The 22,215-nt window shown below is 48.1% G+C and overlaps 1 protein-coding gene across 1 annotated transcript; it reads right to left on the reverse strand.

Annotated features, from left to right (window-relative positions):
* Positions 1–2,425: 2,425 nt before the first annotated feature.
* Positions 2,426–21,865, reverse strand: LOC129695296 (uncharacterized). Its single transcript, XM_055632116.1, has 4 exons — positions 15,028–21,865; positions 12,752–13,132; positions 6,042–6,467; positions 2,426–4,389 (listed from the first exon to the last, which is right to left on the reverse strand). The coding sequence occupies exons 1-4, from the start codon at positions 15,086–15,088 to the stop codon at positions 4,232–4,234; spliced, it is 1,026 nt and encodes a 341-aa protein (XP_055488091.1). The 5' UTR covers positions 15,089–21,865; the 3' UTR covers positions 2,426–4,231.
* Positions 21,866–22,215: the final 350 nt, after the last annotated feature.

The following is a 22,215-nucleotide window of genomic DNA, read 5'->3' on the forward strand; positions in this document are numbered from 1 at the left end:
TTAGACGGGGAATCCTGAGTAGCATCAAAGGGTGGGTCCGAATGGCCTCTTTGCAAGTTCTATTACTCGAGCAACAGGCACCAACTTGGTAAACTGAGCTCCTGTTCCCGCCCTCCCTTTAAACTCACCGGACCCCAGGTCCCTCGCTCCCTTTAAACCCACTGGGGGACACATTAAAGTGCCCCCCTGAAACTGACTGGGTAAACTGGAGAAATTAGTAAACGGCTGTGTGACATTAACAAATTAAAAACGAGTCGGAGAATTAATATGATTGACAACCAAAGTTCGATAAAGTCAGTCACACCGCAAAAGCAGGTGGGATCGGCGGACGTCATTGTGAGAATATGTCCACATTTATCTAGCTTGTAAGATCGGGACAAAAGACCTAGTTTGTGGGAGGATCGTTCAGTAATCGGAAAACAGCGGGACACTAGGAAACGGGAAGTTTAGAAGGATGAGGGGTCTCTTCATTAAAACTGACCGAATAGTGAAAGACCTGAATAGAGTGGATGCGGAGAGGATGTTTCCACTAGTGGGAGAGTCTAGGACCAGAATAAGAGCACGTACCTCTAGAAATTATGGAATTCCTTGCCAGGGAAGGCTGGTGATCGCCGTCAATTTATATATTTAAGGCGGAGATGGATATATTCTAATGAGTACGGGTGTCATGGGTTATGATGAGAAGGCAGTAGAATTGGGTTTAGAGGTTTGTGCTGCACACGATGCCAAGACCTACTCTAACCTGCCAGCTCTTAATTCATATCCCTCCATTCCCTGCCTTTTTGGCTGTAGCTTCAGGGTGGTTGGTCGAGGACACATTATTGGCGATATTTGCCCTAAGGACAGTTCCTTAGGGCAAATTATCAGGGAACCGGGAGCCTTCATCTACTTCCAGCGGCTCACGCAGCGTCTGTGGACGACGTGGATCGCTGACATTTCGCATCGGAAACATTCCGCTCCTTTGTCTTGTTGATATTGAAAGAGGGGTGTGGGCGCGGGGGAGGGGTGTGGGCGTGAGGGTTGTTTTACTACGCTCTCTATCTACATCCGGTACACCATCTCATCATTGTTTGACATCGACCCACTACAATGGTGTCATCTCCAAACTGGTAGATGATCCAGAGCAGAGTTTGTCCGCACAACCGCGACTATGGGGAGAATAGTAGGGGAATGCCAATACATCCTTGCGGGGCACCTGTGTTGAGAATTATTGTGGAGGATGTTTTGTCGCATATCTTCGCTGCTTGTGGTCCATGGGTCAGGAAGTGGAAGATCCAATGACAGAGGGGGAAATGTCACTGGACCCCATCTTCAGAAGTTTGAAGAAGAGTTTGTGGCGGCACAGTGGAGCAACAGTGGAGTTGCTGCCTTACAGCGCCATGTTCCATCCTGACTATGCGTGCTGTCAGTACGGAGTTTGTATGTTCTCCCTGTGACCGCGTGGGTTTCCTCCGATGTGCAGGATAGTGTTAATACCGGGTTCACTGGTCGGCGGGGACGCCGTGGACCTGTTTCCACGCTATATCTCTAAAATATAAGGTCTGTTTGGGGCTGACACACGGGTGACTGGATTTACACGGGATTAGTGATCTGAGTTTGATAGGAATTTGCTTTGTTCGTTTACGGGTCAAAGTTTGTTAACACACCAAGACCCACATTTTCGTAATACCTCTGACAAACAGAGGCCCCGGGATTGTGTGATCCTTTATTTTAACCCGGGTACGGGTCCCACACTCCATTTAAACACTAGGGTTCCGTATTCCCATAGTACCTGCTCAGCCTGGGAAACACAAACGACTAATATATGAAAGGGTGAGTGATTGATGGGTCAATGGGTAGAAAATATTTAGAAGGATAATGGGTCAAACGCAGGCAAATGGGTCCAAATTAGGTGGGGCATCTTGGGCAACATCAACGAGTGGGGCCGAAAGGCCTGTTTGCATGTTCTATGATTGTAAAAGCAGGCACCAACTTGTCAACCTGAGCTCCTGTCTGTGCTGTTCTGCCCGTGACCGGGAGGATTTTCTCCGGGAGACCCGGCTTCTACCCACATTCCAAGACCGTGCGGGTGTGTAGATCAATTGGCCTTTGTCTATTTCACCTAGTGTATAGCGAGTGGATGAGTAAATAGGATAACATAGGGCACGTGTGAACGGGAGATCGATGGTGGACGTGGATTCTGTGAACCGAAGGAGTTTCCATGCTGTATCTGTAAACTAAGATCAAGCGCTACGGTGATTGGCTGGAGAATGGCGGGGAATGGACTGAGATTTGTGCAAGATAACAGGTAACAAAGAAACAGAACTGGAGATGAGTCAAATGCTCGATGTGGCCATGGACCCAATGGGCCGAATGGTCCTTTGGAAATGTTACAAGCAATTCAGAACGTCATTGTATTAATACAAAAATAAAGCAAGCCGAATAATTATTGTATATCTGAATTTAATAACCATTATACACGTTGTTCCATGTTGCCCTCTCATTCAAATATATTGAGAGATTTATACATATACGAAATTAAGCACACTGAATTCAAAATTAAAGTTATGTTCTCTATGTATTGCATAAGTGAATTTAATTAGCATTTTCGATTTATCGCCCTTCCATTAAAATTTACTTCGAAGGTTGTAAATATTTTAAATTAAGCAAACTGCATTAATAATAAGGTTGTGTTCCCTGCGTGCTCAATGCATCATTTGAGATTTATAAGCACAGCACTACAAAGCAAAGGACTCGAAATAAGTTAGTCAGGATCCAGGGGTTGCCACAGCACGGAGGTTTGGACATTCTTCTGGAGTCAATGGGTCAGAGAATTGTACAGTGAAGAAATTGGGCCTTCGGACACACATGTCGATATGACCATCTTTGTCTATGCACATGCATCCCGTTGGCCTCAATTAGATCCATATCCTTCCAACTTGTAATAAGAGGGAACTGCTGATGCCGGTGTTTACCAAAGATAGACACGATGTGCTTGCGTAACTCAGTGGATCAGGCAACAACTCTGTAGGACGTGGATAGGTGACGCTTCGTGCCCGGTCCCCTTCTAACCAACTGGGAATTTGCAGCACTTTGTCTATCATTCCAACTATTTCCGAATTAAGAGCCTGTTCATGCGTCTAAACGTCTATCGAACATGTTGGTGTATCTCATTTCCACCACTTTGTTTACTAGCATATTCCAGATATCAAACCCTCTCGGTGTACAGAACCTTTCCTTTGAACTAGAAGTACTGCATTTTATTATATTACACAAATATTAAAAGCGAGTCGGATAATTAATATGATTGACAACCAAAGGTCGACAAAATCAGCCAGACCGCAAAAGCAGGTGGGATCGGCGGACTTCATTGCGAGGCAGGTTATATTGCAGTCGGAACACTGGTCTGCTCAGCTTCCACGGATGGATCAGTCTTCCACGCTTGCTGCGGACACAACAAGACCAATTAACACAAGCCTCAGTAATTATACCACAAGACCATTCCTGGCATCTCCATTCACAGCCGTCATTTACATTTGTGAAGTGATTCGGACGGAGATTTGAACGGAATTCTCCAGAGGGTCAACGTTATTGTCAATGTCAGCGTTTGACAACAACATTTGAGGTGGACATCAATATGCGAAACAGGTGATTAACTTAACAGGGGACACGTATATTGTTCGTTGTGTTCACAGTGAGGAGGATTGTCTGACCTGCAGCAAGGTATTGGTTTATTATCGTCACCTTGACACAGATAGGAGGAAAAAAACTTTGTTTCGCGTGTCATCCAGATAAATTATTCCATAGACCCAAACCGTGCAGAATATAGTCTTACAGAGAAAGGGCAGAGGGCAAGGGCCCCATCAAGGTAGACTGGAGGATCGGGAATACATTCTTATCTTTTGAGGGATTTCTCAAAGCGTCTGAGCGCGTAAGAAACTGTTCTTCCATCTGTAGGTACATGATGCACCTGAGCCATGTATTGCCAACGTGACAGGGGTACCACGGTGGCGCAGTTGTAGAGATGCTGCCTTGCAGCGGAGAGTCCCGGGTTCGATCCTGATTACGGGTGCTGTCTGTGCGGAGTTTCCACGTGCTCCCCGTGACCGCATGGTTTTTGTCCCTCCCATATCCCAAAGACTTGCGGGTTTGTAGGGTAATTGTCCTCTGCAAACGCCCCCTATAGTGCAGGATAGAACTAATGCATGGATGATGATGGTTGGCGCGGCCTAGGAAGCCTCACAGTTTTCAATCACACCCCAAAGGTCATTGAGTTTATATTCCAGGCATAGAAACGCAACATTACGTACCTGAGTTTGTCACGGTAGAAGATAACACACATCACTAAAAGGACAATGGTTTTTAATCCGAGAGGGATCCACAGGATCAGAACCTTGTAACTCTGTGTGACTGAGGAGAGAGTGAGAGAGATCAGAGTGGTCACTTGGAAAGTGGAGCGATCGACAATGTACAAATGGTGTATGCTTCACTAAGATCACCTCTTATTCTCTACACTCTAGAGAATACAGGTCTAATCTGCTGGAGGAAATAACAGACTGCTGACAGCGCTCAGGAAGTCAGGCAACTGTCGAAGGAAACCCAAATACGTCGTTTTGTCCGGGAATCCTTCCAGTTTTGAGGCAAATCTCGAATTGAATTGTCATTCGGCAATTTCCTTCCAGACATGCTACCTGGCCGATCGAGTTCCTCCAGTAACTTTTTTTTTCTGCTCAATGTTCCTGTGCCTGCATTCTCCAGGGTCTCCGGTCTAATCAATCTCCCCTGATCTTCAATCAACCTGCCCTTCTGGGAAACAGTGGCGGAATCTTCACTACACTCCCTCCACACTAATCGTGGTTTTATTGTAGTTAAGAAGAACAAAGTCCGACCCAGTATTGCAGGTGAGGTCCCGCTAGATCCTTATATAACCTCGGTGAAATATCTCAATCCTTGAATATAAATCCTCTCTTGACAAAACCCGAACAACTATAGCCTTTCTCGACTCTTCCACCCTTCATTGACACGAGAACAAGCACAATATGGTCCTTTTGAACATCCACACCACCCGATCTCTGACCATTTAATAAACACTCTCTCACCCGATGCGGATAATTTGACAATTTGCCCATTTTATTCCACATGCTCCCACCCCCTTCTCGACTCCTCCTGCCCTCTCAGTCCCACGGCACTACCACCATCATCAGACCTGACAATTGCCCCCCCCAATGACACTGAGCAGACAAGCTGAGACCTGGTCCTTTTGAAGTACCTCGCCAGCCGCAGACTCCCAACATGACAGAGATCCAGATATTTCATTCTACATTCTCCTCGATAACAGCTTCTCAATCCCTAACGGCGCGTTGCCTTAATGCCGCCTTCTCGCACCTGGTTCCCCAAACTCCTGGCTGGGACCCAACCTAGATCCTTCTGAGATCCAACCTACCACAGCACCTTGTTATCTCGGGCATTCAACTCCTCCCTCGCCAATAGACTCCAATCAGCTTGTCAACTATGGTCCCCGAATCTCCGCGTCCTCCTGCCCTCTCTCAGTCCCACGGCACTACCACCATCATCAGACCTGACAATGCCCCCCCCCCCTCTCAATCAAACTGACTGATGCAGACTGTGAATAGCTGAGACCAAGAACCAAACTGTGAAGTACCTCCCTCGCCAGCCGCAGACTCTCAACATGACAGAGATCCAGATATTTCATTCTACATTCTGCTCGATAACAGCTTCTCAATCCCTGACAGTGCGTTGCCTTAATGCCGCCTTCTCGCACCTGGTTCCCCAAACTCCTGGCTGGGACCCAACCTAGATCCTTCTGAGAATCCAAACCTACCACAGCACCTTGTTCCCTCTCGGGCATTCAACTCCTCACCTCGCCAATAGACTCCAATACATTGATCAACTATGGTTGACTTTTCTCTGGAGTTGTATCTGACCCTCTAGATGCGAGGCTGCGCCCACTGAGTCCTGAGAGACAGGGTTTCCTGTTCCTGCTCTCCTCCCTCCCTCTGCACCCTCGCTCTACACGGCAGAATGTGGCGATAGTTTCTTACCGGGTGTGATCCGCACCCGGAGCTGGACCTGCAGCTGGACCTCACGCTGGTACTGATGGGTATACGGGGGGTGTACGCTGCTCTTGAACGGTTCGTGGATGTTGTTTATCGCATCGTCGTTTTCAGTTTTGTTGAACTCCACCAGACACAGGTAGCCGTCACTGTCCTCCACACTCAGCTGCTTTATCCTGGTTGAGGCGTTTCCCAGCTCTGGGTCCCCGACCAGCTCGAACCGAGTTGCTCCGTTCTCCGCCGCCCAGGATCCATCAGCTTGTGGTCTGAACGTGACGATGTGTCGGTAGGGATCCTTCCTCATCCATGTGACCGTGAGGGCCCTGGGGTAATGCGGGGATTGCCGATACACACATGGTAACGTGGCCGAACCCCCCTCAGTCCCATTCACCACTGAGACATCCCCGCCGGGAGCTGAGGGAAGGATAGACACCGGAATGTATCAGCGTTCTGTGGGTGAATCGTCTTGTACCGACCTCTCCCTGTGGGAGTGGGTGGAGGCGGTGCCCATGGCTCTGCATCAGGGGTCATTGGTCGTCGCTGAAGGCACAGCGAAACCGCGCCTACCCGGATCACAACACTGTTCTCCACGGGAAATATTCAATATGTGAAGCGGTGAAGTCCACACCGAGAGGGAAACCCGCTCACACGGGATTGGGCACCGGGCACCGACACCTCCTTTAACACTGGACACTTCGGTTTCCATTGATAGTTGGATTCCAACACGGTGAACACTAAGGAATTTGATTTGTAAATTAGGCAATTTATTGGTCAATAGAAGCAAGGCTGCTCTGGGAGGGCGGCAGTGAGGGAGCGGCTTTGTGAGTAAAGTGTGAGTCTTTGGCTCGAGATTCTTCGGTGAGGAGGCTGAGGAGAGGAGACTACGCAAAAAGCTGGAGATGACGGGACGCGGTGAACACATGAAGGGGAAGATGAGACAGTGTGATGCAGAATGTGGGAGCCCAGCGACATGGATGGAGCCTCTGGCTGCTACAACTGTGGCATGTGTGTCCGGGTTCAGCTCCTGAAGGACCGTTTTGCGGCACAGGAGAAGCGGTTGGATGACCTCAGGGCCATCTGGGAAAACGAGAGTTTCCTGGACAGGACCTACAGTGAGGTAGCCACGCAAAGGTTACGGGAAGAACCAAGACTGTGAGATAGGGACGTAACCATGGAGTGCAGGAGACCAAGGTGGCTGTGCCTAATGAAAATATATACACATTATTGGGGGAGACGACGCTTCCAGTCCGAGCAGTGGCTCCAATCCTAGAGATGGGACTCGACTTGCGAGACCGACGTCGGGCAGATCCATAGTGGTGGGTGACTCCATTATCCGAGTTGTGAACAGGAGATTCCGTGGAGGCAGGCGAGATGTGAGGATGGTCTGTTGCCTCCCTGGTGCCAGGGTTCAAGATGTCACGAACCGAATTCAGAACATCCTCGAGAGAGAAGGTGAACAGCCCGCAGTAGTTGTGCACGTCGGCACAAACGACATCGGGAAGAAGAGGAAGGAGGTTCTGCAACTCGTGTTAAGAGAGTTAGGAAGCAGACTGAAAAGCAGGACTTCTAGGCTGGTTATCTCTGGATTTTGTCCAGTACCTTGTGCTAGTGAGGACAGGAGCAGGGAGATAGGGGATCTGAATGTGTAGCTGAGGGGCTGGCGCGGGGAGCAAGGATTTAGATTTATAGACCACTGGGATCTCTTCTGGGGTAGGGGTGACCTGTACAAATGGGACGGGTTACACCTTAACTGGAGGGGGACCGACATTGTGGCAGGAAGATTTGCTAGGGTCACACGTGTGGGTTTAAACTAAATAGTGGGTGGGAGGGATTGTCAAATTGGGAGTATAAAGATGCGGTTGTAGGGAAGTTGGTACAGGGGAAATTACAAAAGACTCTCGGGAAGGAAAGTTCGAAAAGGGATAAGAGAATGTCTGGGTCAATTGCTAGCGGTGCGAGGGGGGAGGTGAATACGGAGGTCAACGTGTTGTATAGGAATGCACGAAGTATAAGAAATAAAGTGGACGTGCTTGAGGCTCAGTTAGAAATTGGCAAGTATGATTTTGTAGGAATTACAGAGGCATGGCTGCAAGAGGGCCAGGGCTGGTAACTGAATATTCAAGGGTATACCTCCTATCGAAAGGACAGACAGCTGGGCTCTGTTGGACAGGTGGGGTAGCTCTGTTGGTGTGGAATGAAATTCAGTCCCTTGCAAGGGGTGACATTGAAATAGGACATGTGGAGTCAGTATGGATAGAACTAAGGAATTGTAAGGGTGAAAAGACCCCAATGGGCTTGTCAACAGCCCCCCAAACAGTAGCCTGAACATAGGGTGCAAGTTTAACCAGGAATTAAAATTGGCATGTAGCAAAGGTAATGCTAAGATTGTTATGGGAGATTTCAACATGCAGGTAGACTGGGAAAATCAGGTTGGCACTGGACCCCAAGAAAGAGAGTTTGTGGAGTGCCTCCGTGATGAATTCTTAGAGCAGCTTGTACTGGAGCCTACCAGGGAGAAGGCCATTCTGGATTTAGTGTTTTGTAATGAACCGGATTTGAGAAAGAAGTTTGAGGTTAAGGAGCCGTTAGGAGAAAGTGACTAATATGGTCGTTCAATCTACAATTGGAGAGGGAGAAGAGTAGATCGGAGGTTTCCGTGTTACGGTTGCATAAAGGGGACAATGGAGCCATGAGGGAGGAGCTGGCCAAAGTTCACTGGAAAGATACTCTAGCAGGGATGACAGTGGAACGACAATGATAGGTATGTCTGGGAATAATACAGAAGGTGCGGGATTATTTCATCCCAAAAAGGAAGAAAGATTCCAAGGGGAATAAGGGGCGACCGTGGCTGACCGTGGCAAATGCAGTTTAATTTGCATACATGTGAGGTTAACCACTTTGGTAGCAAAAACAGGAAGGCAGATTACTATCCAAATGGTGTCAAGTTGGGAAAAGGGAAAGTACAACGAGATCTGGGGGTCCTTGCTCATCAGTCTATGTAAGTAAGCATGCAGGTACAGCAGGCAGTGAAGAAAGCGAATGGCAAGGTGGTCTTTATAACAATAGTGTAGGAGCAAATAGGACCTTCTGCAGTTTTACGGGGCCCTAGTGAGACCACACCTGGAGTATTGTGCGCAGTTTTGGTTCCCTAATTTGAAGAAGGACATTCTTGCTATTGAGGGAGTGCAGCGTAAGTTTACAGGGATAATTCCCGGGATTGCGGGACTGTCATATGCTGAGAGAATGGAACGGCTGAGCTTGTATACTCTGGAGTTTAGATGGATTAGAGGGGATCATATTGTAACATATAAGATTATTAAGGGTTTGGACACGCTAGAGGCGGGAAACATGTTCCCGGTGTTGGAACAAGGTGCCACAGTTTAAGAATAAGGGGTAAGCCATTTAGAACGGAGTCGGGGAAACACGTTTTCTCACAGAGAGTTGTGAGTCTGTGGAATTCTCTGCCGTTTCTATGGATACTTTCAAGAGAGAGCTAGATAGGATTCTTAAAGATAACGGAGTCAGGGGATATGGGGAGAAGGCACGAAGGGCGTACAGATTGGGGATGATCAGCCATGATCCCATCGAATGGCGCTGCTGGCTCGATGGGCCGAATGGCCTACGCATTTATTCCTATGAAGAAAAAAAGGGGTAAGGGTAAGAACAGTCAGCCATGGCTCAGTAAAACTATAAAGGATAGTATTCGGCTGAAGGCAAGGGCATATAAGGTAGCCAGAGATAGTGGGAGGGTAGAGGATTGGGAAGCATTTAAAGGTCAGCAAAAAATAACTAAGAGATTAATTAAGACGGGGAAAATAGACTATGAAAGGAATTTAGCGAACAACATAAAAACTAATAGTAAGAGTTTTTATAGCTATATAAAAAGAAAAAGGGTGGCTAAGGTGAACGTTGGTCCATTGGAGGGTGAGACTGGAGAGTTGTTGGTGGGGAACATGGAAATGGCAAAGGCATTAAACGAGTATTTTGTATCAGTCTTCACCATAGAAGACACAAAAAATATTCCAACGCTGGATAAACAGGGGGCGGTAGGAATGGAGGAGCTAAATACTATTAAGATCACCAAGGAGGTGGTATTAGGGAAATTAATGAGACTGAAGGAGGATAAATCCCCTGGGCCTGATGGATTACATCCAAGGGTCTTGAGGGAGATAGCGGTGGGGATTGTGGATGCATTGGTGATAATTTTCCAAAACTCCCTGGAGGCAGGAACGGTCCCAGTGGATTGGAAAATGGCCAATGTAACACCTATATTTAAAAAAGGAAGTAAACAGAAGGCGGGTAACTATAGACCGGTTAGTCTAACATCGGTGGTGGTTAAAATGTTAGAGACAATTATTAAAGAAACACTAACGGGGCACTTGGATAAACATGACTTCATCGGACAGAACCAGCATGGTTTTGTGAAGGGGAAGTCCTGTTTAACGAATCTGCTCGAATTCTTTGAGGAAGTAACAACCCGGGTGGATAAAGGGGAACCGGTGGATGTGGTATACTTGGACTTCCAAAAGGCTTTTGACAAGGTGCCACATAAGAGACTATTGCTAAAAATAAAAAATTATGGGATTGGGGGTAATATATTAGCATGGGTAGAGGATTGGCTAACAAATAGGAAGCAGAGAGTGGGGATAAATGGTTCATACTCGGGATGGCAACCGGTAACTAGCGGGGTTCCGCAAGGGTCGGTGCTGGGACCCCAGTTGTTCACAATTTATATAAATGATTTGGAGGAGGGAACCAAGTGTAATATATCAAAATTTGCGGACGATACAAAAATGGGAGGAAAAGTAGGGGATGAGGAGGATAGGAAGAGTCTGCAAAAGGATATAGATAAGGTAGGTGAGTGGGCAACAACTTGGCAGATGAAATTTAATACTAATAAATGTGAAGTCATTCACTTTGGGGAAAAAAATGATAGGGCAAGTTATTTTCTAAATGAGGAGGAGCTGCGTTGTAATGCAACGCAAAGGGATCTAGGGGTACTAGTACATGAATCACTGAAAGTTAGTATTCAGGTGCAGCAAGCAATCAGGAAGGCCAATGGAGTTTTGGCCTTTATTGCTAGGGGGATTGAGTTTAAAAAGACGGAGGTCTTGCTGCAGCTGTACACAGTATTAGTGAGACCACATTTGGAATACTGTGTACAGTTCTGGGGTCCATACTTAAGAAAGGATGTACTAGCCCTGGAGGCAGTGCAGCGAAGGTTTACAAGATTAATTCCTGCAATGAGGGGATTGACATATGAGGAAAGGTTAAGTAGGCTGGAACTCTACTCTTTGGAGTTTAGAAGAATGAGAGGCGATCTCATTGAAACATATAAGATCGTGAGGGGCCTTGATCGGGTGGATGCACCGAGGATGTTCCCAATGATCGGGGAAACTAGAACTAGGGGACATAGTTGCAGAATAAGGGGGGGGCTCTTTTAAAACTGAGATGAGGAAGAACTTCTTCACCCAGAGGGTGGTTAATTTATGGAATTCACTGCCCCAGGGAGCAGTGGAAGCAGAAACTTTAAATATATTTAAGACTAAAATAGATGGTTTTTTAGCTGCCAAGGGGATAAGGGGCTACGGGGAGAGGGCAGGGATATGGACCTAGGTATGGTTAGTATAGTAAGACCTGAGTGATCTCCTGGACAAGTGTCGATCGCCTAGATTGGGGTCGGAGAGGAATTTCCCGGATTTTTTTCCCGAATTGGACCTGGGTTTTTATCCGGTTTTTTGCCTCCCCCAGGAGATCACGAGGTTCTTGGGGTGGAGAGGGGTGATAGCGGTATAAAGGGGAGGGTAGTGTCTTGTGTTCTGTGTCTTGTGTCTACTGTTTGTGGGTAAGTGTGTCTGTTTAGTGTTCAGCCATGAGCGAATGGCGGTGCGGGCTCGATGGACCTGGTGGTCTGCTCTCGCACCTACTTTCTATGTTTCTATGTTTCTATGCATGTACATATTGTCTAATGTCTATAACGTCACCTTCCTATTTCTCGGATTACACAGCCCACCTGTATTTGACTGTCGACCAGGGCCGGCGTCTCGTCTACTCCAGGAGCGCACTGGCCAGACGGATTAACTGGAGAGGAATCAGGAGTAGGAACTCAGGCACTTCAATCCCCCACCCCCACACCACCCGACGCCAGGCGGCGATGGTTCTCGCCCAGCAGCGCGGCTGTGAGTGTTCTCCGGCTTGGCCCCACTTTAGGACCGGCTCGCCGACCGCGGACCTAACGACAGGACCCGCGCCGCAAGAACGAAGAGGAACCCGGGAGCAACCGCCGAGAGGAAGGTGGGCCGTCGGAGAGTGAGGAGGGTCGTCTGATAGTGTGGAGGGTCGACGGAGAGTGAGTTGGGCCGTCGGGGGGCGAGGAGGGCAGCCGAGAATGACAGTGAGGGGGAGGTGGGGCCGATGCCACCAGCGGCAGCAGGCAGTAGAGAGAACTGCGGTGAATCTTTGCAGCTGTCGGCGCCAAAACGTGGCGACACTTGTGTACTGTCAAGGTGACGTCCGCTACATGATTGTTCTGGGTTGTCTGCAAAACAACGTATTTCACTGTACCTAGGCACGTGTGAGAATACAGTATCATTGAATCATTGAATTGAACTATCAACATGTGTTGATCAGCATTGTACCGGGGGAACCCGCGGTCCGTGAGCTCTGGGGCAGCGACAGTCTCTGAACATTGTTCTCACCTTCCACAGTCAGCTCCGTTGGAATCACAGATTGAAAATTCCCAACATTGAGCTCCAGGCGGCACCGGTACTTATCCCTGTCCTCCCGTCTCAGTGGCTCCACCATTATCGAGGCATCTCCCTCTCTGAGGTTCCCCACGAATTTGAACCGACTTCCGGCCTCCTGTGTCACTTCATCGCATTGGGAGCGGCCGGGACCGGCAAATGTGCAGTTAAACGCAATGCTGGGATACAATGATGTCCTCTTGTACCACAGCACGGAGCCGCTGAGGTTGTGATTAATGCCTGGGTGGGTGAATGTACACGGCAACACAGCGGAGGCCCCTTCCACGGCAGACACCCCATCAGCACCGGACATTGACCAATTAATGTAGGAAACATCTGGAGAGAGAGCGAGAGAGAGAGAGAGAGGGGGGGGGGGGTGGGGGGGAGAGGTTAATATTGGAACGAGTACAGGTGCGCGTTCCAAATCCACACTGTCCCCGGGTGGTTGTCACAAGCGATGTCTTCAGATTTGGGACTGAATCATCAACACGGGGGCGGGGATATAATCAACAATTCATGGGTGTGTAATCACGTCTGTTCCGCGGGTCAGCACAAGGCGGTGCCGGAGGAGGGAGATGGCAGCCCTGCCGGCAGTCTATTCGTTTTTCATCCTTTTTGGGTTTTTTTAGCGTTTGTTTAAGTTCTTCTGTGTGTTGTGTGTGTGTGTGTGTGTGTGTGTGTGTGTGTGTGTGTGTGTGTGTGTGGGGGGTGGGTGGTGGGGTGGGGGGGGTGGGGGGGGGGGGGGGGGGGGCGGTTCCCGGAGATGTGATCAACCTTAGGATCACATTCTCCGGGCTCTGCGGCCTACCATCGCTGGAGCTGGGAGCCGCCTCGGACTGTCGTGAGCCCCACCGCGGGGCGCGGACTTACCATCGGAGCGGATCCCTTGCCTGGGATCGCTCCCACCGCGGCCTGCGGACTTACCATCAAGGGCTCGCAGTCTCGGGAGAGGCTAGTCGGGAGCTCCAACGCCGCAGAAGGTTTGTCCAGCCCCGACGCGAGGTTACATCGCCCGGCGCGGGGGAGCTGACTTCTCCCGTTGCAGGAGCTGGACGCCTCGACGCCGCCGGCTATAGGTCTCAAGACCATCCCGTCAACGGAGGGTTCGAGGCCCCAACCAAGGAAGAACAAGAAGGAAAGGACTTGGAACTTTATTTTCGCCTTCCATCACAGTGAGGAATATGTAGGAGTCACTGTGATGGATGTTTATGTTAACATTTGTTTTTTTGAGTCTGCTGCTTTTTAAATTGTATGACTGACCTGGCCAGTGAATTTCACTACACCAATTGGTGTATGTGACAATAAACGAACTTATGAACATGAAATTATGAACTTATGAGTTGTTTTTTTATAATGTTGCTGATTTATTTACATTCTGGGGAGGGGAAATGTTTGGACATTTTTCAGGAACGGGAACGGAGATGGATTCTTCGGATTCTATCACTGTCACATAATAGATGCATAGTGGAGACGGCCATTCGTTCCATCGGTTATATGCTAACACAATGTAACATCAATCCAGCCAGTCGAACCTCCAGACAGCCCTGCAACTTCCTTACTTACACATACCGTCGGTTAAATTTGCCCGTCTCCGCCTCCCCCCCCCCCTCCCCCCCCCCCGGCCCCCTCTCCGTCCCCGTCCCAGTGGAACCGCTCCCTGCGAGGACTCATGTCCCTCAGCAACACACTTGGTTCCTTGGCCAATCACCTCCATACTGTATAGTCATCGCTTCTCTGTCCACTAATGGGAACAACCTCCCTGTGCGCAATGTTAAATCCCTCCATTAAATCTTCTCTCGACCTCAGTGTTAGGAACTGGAAACCAGTCGGCCCCTCCAGCTCGCACCTCCGGAAAATAACATCACGGCTGCTCTGCTGTTAATTCTCTCTCCACGTCCCCGCCTGCTCTCTGTCGCCTTTTCCCCTCTTGGTTATCGAGAGTCTCAATCTGTTTTATGAATGGCGGTCTCCATACGCATTTTTCCTCCATCTTAGCCGTTACCAGATAACCTACACCAAGGGCTCGGTGGGTAAAGAAGTCGCCTCACCACCACCTTCTGAAAGACTCTGCCGTATGGATAATATCACCTGAATCCCCACCCGCCCCATCTCATCTATTGACAGACCTCAGCCAAAGTACAAACGGCAGGAGCGCGGACAGAGTGCGAACCGGTACATTGGGAGATATGACGAGACAATGAGGAGATAACAAGGTCAACAAAAACACCTACTGTAACCGTGGACTGAGACGGAGAGCAGGACGGTGCAGAGACAACCCCGGAGAGACCACATCGCCAACACTTCAGTGTGGAGTCCACCTCACCCACAGCTGTGAGCTTCTTGACGCTGAAATGCGGAACTTGCTCCAAGTATTTCTACATTTCCGGCAAAGATTCGAGGAACTGCTATACGTACTGATAATTAGTCATTTCATACTGAGCAGGGTTAGGGTCCTGAGCAAAAATCAGTCATGGAGGAACTAAGCGGGTTAAGCAGTATCCGTGAAGGGACATTAACAGACGGCGTCTGAATAAAGAGGTCAAGACCCGGCACGTCGTCTTCCCATTCTCCTCCACAGGCGTTGCCTGAACCGCTGATCTTTTTCCAGCAATTTGGTTTTCGCACAAGATTCCGGATCTGCATGTTCGTGTCCCCAGCATTATCGCCATGGAGCGGTGTAGTGCAGGAACAGGCCTTTTAACCCGGCATGCGTACAATGTGCCAACAAGTATCCATCCCATAATCCTAGTGACCCTCGAGGAATGCAAAGAACGTCAGAGAGTCTTTACATGTAATAGCACAGGCAGACAAAATTAATGATCATCTAGATCAACTGCGAAAATGTGCTAAGGAATAGAAGGCCAGTCATTTAACAAAAGTAATGACGCACACTGTGAACGACGGGGCCCTGGCGAGTGCTGGAAAACAAAGAGCCCAATAGCACACAAGTTAACATTTTCCAGAAATTGGCGACACGGGTAGTCAGCGTGGCGAGGAAGGTGTGTGGCAGGTTTAGGCAGGATTAATGTGGCCCATTCACATTAATCCCACCTTAATCCAATTCAACCCATCAAAGGCTGTATCTCATTCCAGGGTAGCTGTCATCTCGCTTTGTTTCCAAGGATATTGCGGCTGTGAAATCTGCTTCTGTGTTTTCCAGTTTGTGTGAGGAAGTGAATGTAAAGAATGAATCACCCGTTGTCACCCTGCAATCGGAGCGACAGCAGGACCCAGCAACGACAACCCCACAGACACTTGTTCACCAACACCTCAGTGCTATAACCACCTCTCTCACGGCTGTTTAATTCTAGACCCATTTGCTTTCTTCATTTGCTGCACAATGTTCAGGAGTTGCTAAACTACAAAACTAGGCTCCCTGCATCACCCCCAACCATCTCTTCTCTGTCCACCAATGGGAACATCCTCTCTGTAGGCGATGTTAAATCCCTCCATTAGATCTTCTCCCGACTGGAAACCAGTCGGCCCCTCCAGGTTGTACCTCCGGTCAAGAACATCGCGGCTGATCTGCTGTCAAACCTCTCTCCATATCCCCGCCGGCTCTCTGTCAACGTTTGCCCTCTTGCTTATCGTGTCTCACTCTGTTTTATGAATGGCGGTCTCCATACGCATTTTCCTCCATCTTAGCCGTGACCAGATAACCTTCACGAACGGCTCGGTGGGTCAAGGGGGCGCCTCACCACCACCTTCTGAAGGACACTTAGGTATGGACAATATCACCACATTCCCCACCCGCCCCAACTCATCCATTGACATCAATTGATCTATTTTCCCTCTCAATCCCATTCTGTTGCCTTTTACCCATAACCCTGACACCCGCACTAATACATTATCCATCTCTGTCATTAAAATATCCATTGACGGCATCGACAGCTTTCGGTGGCAACGAATTCCACTGATTCAGCAACCTCTGTCTAAATATATCCCTTCTCGTCTGCTTTCTAAAGGCATGTCCTGCTATTTAGAGGCCACAGCCTCTGGTCCACTAGTGGAAACATTCTCATCCGGAGAGTGCTGCAAAGCAGACAGATCCAGAGGTACAATGACACTGTGCCTTTGGGGTGACAGTTAGGTACTGTAGCGAAGAAGGAGTATGGCACGCTTGCTGTCATTGGGCAGCACTTTCAATATTATAAGTGCGGCTTTATGTTACAGCCCTTCAAGGGTTGGACGAACCAAAGGTTTGCGGAGAGTGTGGTCTCTACGGAAAGCGGAAATGGATGGGGATGGGAGAACGTTGAAGTTTGGCGAGTAAGGCTTTCAACAAAGTACGGGGAGGATTAGAACGTGTTTTAAGGAGTCAGATTTACTTACATAGATCCGGCAAACAGGTTTGACTGAACTTAATCCCCCTCAAGAAGAATCCCCATGGACGCACAAGTAGAAGTCCAGCATAAAGGAAGACGGCGGGCGTTGAAGATTGGACTTTGCACAATTTCAATCTTCCAGATGTGTAGATGTGGTCAAAAGTGCAACTCAAGCTGTGCACGATGTTGCATGCAACACTACTGTTTGCATGAACAGATGCTATGCGGAGGATGCGTGGAGTATGGAACGAACCTCTTTGGTGGTAGAGTGCGTTCTGCTTTTTTTATTTCCCTGTGTTGCCCGGTAACCCCATCCACCTGTGACCCCTCTGCTCCATGTTCCATTGGGACAACGGGAAATGTTATTGTACAACATTTGATGGAGGCAGCCATTTTTGGTTGAAGCCTGTTTCATCACCAGCCACCAGCCAACCATTCACACTGAGCCCACATTGATCCCATTCAGTCCAATACAGGCTGTATCTCATTCCCGGGTACCCGTCATCCCTGTTTGTTTCTATTCACCCCGAGGCTGTGAACATTGTTTCTGGACTTTGCAGTTTCTGTGAGGAAGTGAATCTAAAGAATGAATCAAACGCTGTCAAGCTGCAGTGAGAGCGACAGCACAACTCTGCAAAGACAACCCCACAGTCACTTCCTCACCAACAGCTAAATCGGTGATCTCACGCAATGTTCTTTTCTTGGTTCTGAAATGTAGAAGTTGCTCTCTTCATTTGCTGCAAAATGTTCAAACACCGCTAAACTACAACACTGGCATTCATCACTCAAAGGAAGGAGGCAGAACAGAGAGCAAAGTCTATTTAGGAATGAAAGGCGCAGCAGCAAACTTTGCCTTCAGTGGAATCCTACCTTGGCAGCAGGGAAGCCACACAGGGGAATAAGTGGATGCTATTCCTAGTGGCCGACATTGATGTGCGTGTTTAGTTTAGTTTAGTTTAGTTTAGTTTAGTTTAGTTGTTTGTCACGTGTACCGAGGAACAGTGAAAAAACATTTGTTGCATGCTAACCAGTCAGCAGAAACACAATAAATGATTACAGTAGAACCATTTACAGAGTATAGATTCGTGATATGGAACGTCGTTTAGTGCAATGTAAAGCCAGCAAATTCCGGCCAAGGAGACTCCTAGGTTCATCAAAAAAAGGTAAATAGTAGTTCAGTCCTGGTCTCTGGTTGTGGTAGGATGATTCAGTTGCCTGATAACAGCTGGGAAGAAACTGTCCCTGAATCTGGCGGTGTGCGTTTTCACACTTCCTCTAACTGTTGCCTGATGGGAGAGGGGAGAAAAAGGTGGCCAGGGTGCGCCTCGTCCTTGATTATGCTGCTGGCCTTGCCCAGGCAGCGTGAGGTATAAATGGAGTCTATAGAAGGGAAGATGGGTTGTTTGATGGTCTGGGCTGCGTCTACAATTCCCTGCAATTTCTGGCGATCTTGGATGGAGCTGTTCCCAAACCAAGCTGCGACGGCACATGATAAAATGCTTCCCAAAGCGCGTCTGTTGAAGTTAGTGAGAGTTGTCAGGGACTTGCCGAACTTCCTAAGCCTTCTAAGGAAGTAGAGGCGCTGGTGTGCGTTCTTGGTCATTGCTTCAATATGGGTGGTCCAGGAGAAGTTGCTGGGGATATTGACTCATGGGAATTTGAAGTTTTCAAACCACTGCAATTCCCTGACACGTTGACTCCAGAAGCGTGTCAAACCTGTGGATTAACTAAAGCTCGCAGTATTTATACCAAGACAGATGATCTTACAACTAGAGGGCAGAGGGTTGTGAGACTGGAGAGATGTAAGAGGGAATCGATTAATAATATTTTCACAGACATTCGTCTGCATATGGGATGAAGCTATGGAAGCAGATGCGATTATGACTTCCAAACGGCATTTCGACATATATGTATACGTCATACGATTATAAGACACAGCAACGGAATTAGTTCATTCGCCTATCGAGTACACACCTCTTTTCATGAATCGTCAGCTATCCACGTCTTCCAGAGGTGCCTGCCTGATGCGCTGAGTAGCTCCGGAACTTTGTGTCTTTTTGCGCAGTGATTATTTAGTTTTCTCTGACGTTCAGTGTCCCATTATAGACACCCTGGAACCGGTTCCCTCGCTCTCGCACCGAGGCTCTGTATTCTCATGGTACCTCCTTGGGCGAACACAACGGACTCAGAAAGAGAAGGTTGAGAGTGATGGGTAGAAATGATTTAGAGCAACATGGGTCAAACGCAGGCAAATGGGTGTATCTTGGACGGGGACTCCTGAGTAGCATCAAAGGGTGGGTCCGAAGGGCCTCTTTGCAAGTTCTATTACTCGAGCAACAGGCACCAACTTGGTAAACTGAGCTCCTGTTCCCGCCCTCCCTTTAAACTCACCGGACCCCAGGTCCCTCGCTCCCTTTAAACCCACTGGGGGACACATTAAAGTGCCCCCCTGAAACTGACTGGGTAAACTGGAGAAATTAGTAAACGGCTGTGTGACATTAACAAATTAAAAACGAGTCGGAGAATTAATATGATTGACAACCAAAGTTCGATAAAGTCAGGTGGGATCGGCGGGCGTCATTGTGAGAATATGTCCACATTTATCTAGCTTGTAAGATCGGGACAAAAGACCTAGTTTGTGGGAGGATCGTTCAGTAATCGGAAAACAGCGGGACAATAGGAAACGGGAAGTTTAGAAGGATGAGGGGTCTCTTCATTAAAACTGACCGAATAGTGAAAGACCTGAATAGAGTGGATGCGGAGAGGATGTTTCCACTAGTGGGAGAGTCTAGGACCAGAATAAGAGCACGTACCTCTAGAAATTATGGAATTCGTGGCCAGGGAAGGCTGGTGATCGCCGTCAATTTATATATTTAAGACGGAGATGGATATATTCTAATGAGTACGGGTGTCATGGGTTATGAGGAGAAGGCAGTAGAATTGGGTTTAGAGGTTTGTGCTGCACACGATGCCAAGACCTACTCTAACCAGCCAGCTCTTAATCCATATCCCTCCATTCTCTGCCTCTTTGGCTGTAGCTTCAGGGTGGTTGGTCCAGGACACATTATTGGCGATATTTGCCCTAAGGACAGTTCCTTAGGGCAAATTATTAGGGAACCGGGAGCCTTCATCTACTTCCAGCGGCTCATCATTGTTTGACATCGTCCCACTACAATGGTGTCATCTCCAAACTGGTAGATGATCCAGAGCAGAGTTTGTCCGCACAACCGCGACTATGGGGAGAATAGTAGGGGAATGCCAATACATCCTTGCGGGGCAACTGTGTTGAGAATTATTGTGGTGGATGTTTTGTCGCATATCTTCGCTGCTTGTGGTCCATGGGTCAGGAAGTGGAAGATCCAATGACAGAGGGGGAAATGTCACTGGACCCCATCTTCGGAAGTTTGAAGAAGAGTTTGTGGCGGCACAGTGGAGCAACAGTGGAGTTGCTGCCTTACAGCGACACGTTCCATCCTGACTATGCGTGCTGTCAGTACGGAGTTTGTATGTTCTCCCTGTGACCGAGTTGGTTTCCTCCGATGTGCAGGATAGTGTTAATACCGGGTTCACTGGTCGGCGGGGACGCCGTGGACTTGTTTCCACGCTATATCTCTAAAATATAAGGTCTGGGTTGGGACTGACACATGTGTGACTGGATTTACACGGGATTAGTGATTTGAGTTTGATTGGAATTTGCTTTGTTCGTTTACGGGTCAAAGTTTGTTAACACACCAAGACCCACATTTTCGTAATACCTCTGACAAACAGAGGCCCCGGGTTTGTGTGATCCTTTATTTTAACCCGGGTACGGGTCCCACACTCCATTTAAACACTAGGGTTCCGTATTCCCATAGTACCTGCTCAGCCTGGGAAACACAAACGACTAATATATGAAAGGGTGAGTGATTGATGGGTCAATGGGTAGAAAATATTTAGAAGGATAATGGGTCAAACGCAGGCAAATGGGTCCAAATTAGGTGGGGCATCTTGGGCAACATCAACGAGTGGGGCCGAAAGGCCTGTTTGCATGTTCCATGATTGTAAAAGCAGGCACCAACTTGTCAACCTGAGCTCCTGTCTGTGCTGTTCTGCCCGTGACCGGGAGGATTTTCTCCGGGAGACCCGGCTTCTACCCACATCCCAAGACCGTGCGGGCCTGTAGATCAATTGGCCTTTGTCTATTTCACCTAATGTACAGCGAGTGGATGAGTAAATAGGATAACATAGGGCTCGTGTGAACGGGAGATCGATGGTGGACGTGGATTCTGTGAACCGAAGGAGTTTCCATGCTGTATCTGTAAACTAAGATCAAGCGCTAGAAACATAGAAACATAGAAATTAGGTGCAGGAGTAGGCCATTCGGCCCTTCGAGCGTGCACCGCCATTCAATATGATCATGGCTGATCATCCAACTCAGTATCCCGTACCTGCCTTCTCTCCATACCCTCTGACCCCCTTGGCCACAAGGGCCACATCTAACTCCCTCTTAAATATAGCCAATGAACTGGCCTCAACTACCCTCTGTGGCAGAGAGTTCCAGAGATTCGCCACTCTCTGTGTGAAAAAAAGTTCTCCTCCTCTCGGTTTTAAAGGATTTCCCCCTTATCCTTAAGCTGTGACCCCTTGTCATGGACTTCCCCAACATCGGGAACAATCTTCCTGCATCTAGCCTGTCCAACCCATTAAGAATTTTGTAAGTTTCTATAAGATCCCCTCTCAATCTCCTAAATTCTAGAGAGTTATAAACCAAGTCTATCCAGTCTTTCTTCATAAGACAGTCCTGACATCCCTACGGTGATTGGCTGGAGAATGGCGGGGAATGGACTGAGATTTGTACAAGATAACAGGTAACAAAGAAACAGAACTGGAGATGAGTCAAATGCTCGATGTGGCCATGGATCCAATGGGCCGAATGGTCCTTTGGAAATGTTACAAGCAATTCAGAACGTCATTGTATTAAAATTAAAATAAAGCAAACCAAATAATTATTGTATATCTGAATTTAATAACCATTATACACGTTGTTCCATGTTGCTCTCTCATTCAAATATATTGAGAGATTTATACATATACGAAATTAAGCACACTGAATTC

The sequence above is a fragment of the Leucoraja erinacea genome, chromosome 3 (genome assembly GCF_028641065.1).
Source record: "Leucoraja erinacea ecotype New England chromosome 3, Leri_hhj_1, whole genome shotgun sequence".
In the NCBI taxonomy this organism is placed as follows: domain Eukaryota; kingdom Metazoa; phylum Chordata; class Chondrichthyes; order Rajiformes; family Rajidae; genus Leucoraja; species Leucoraja erinaceus.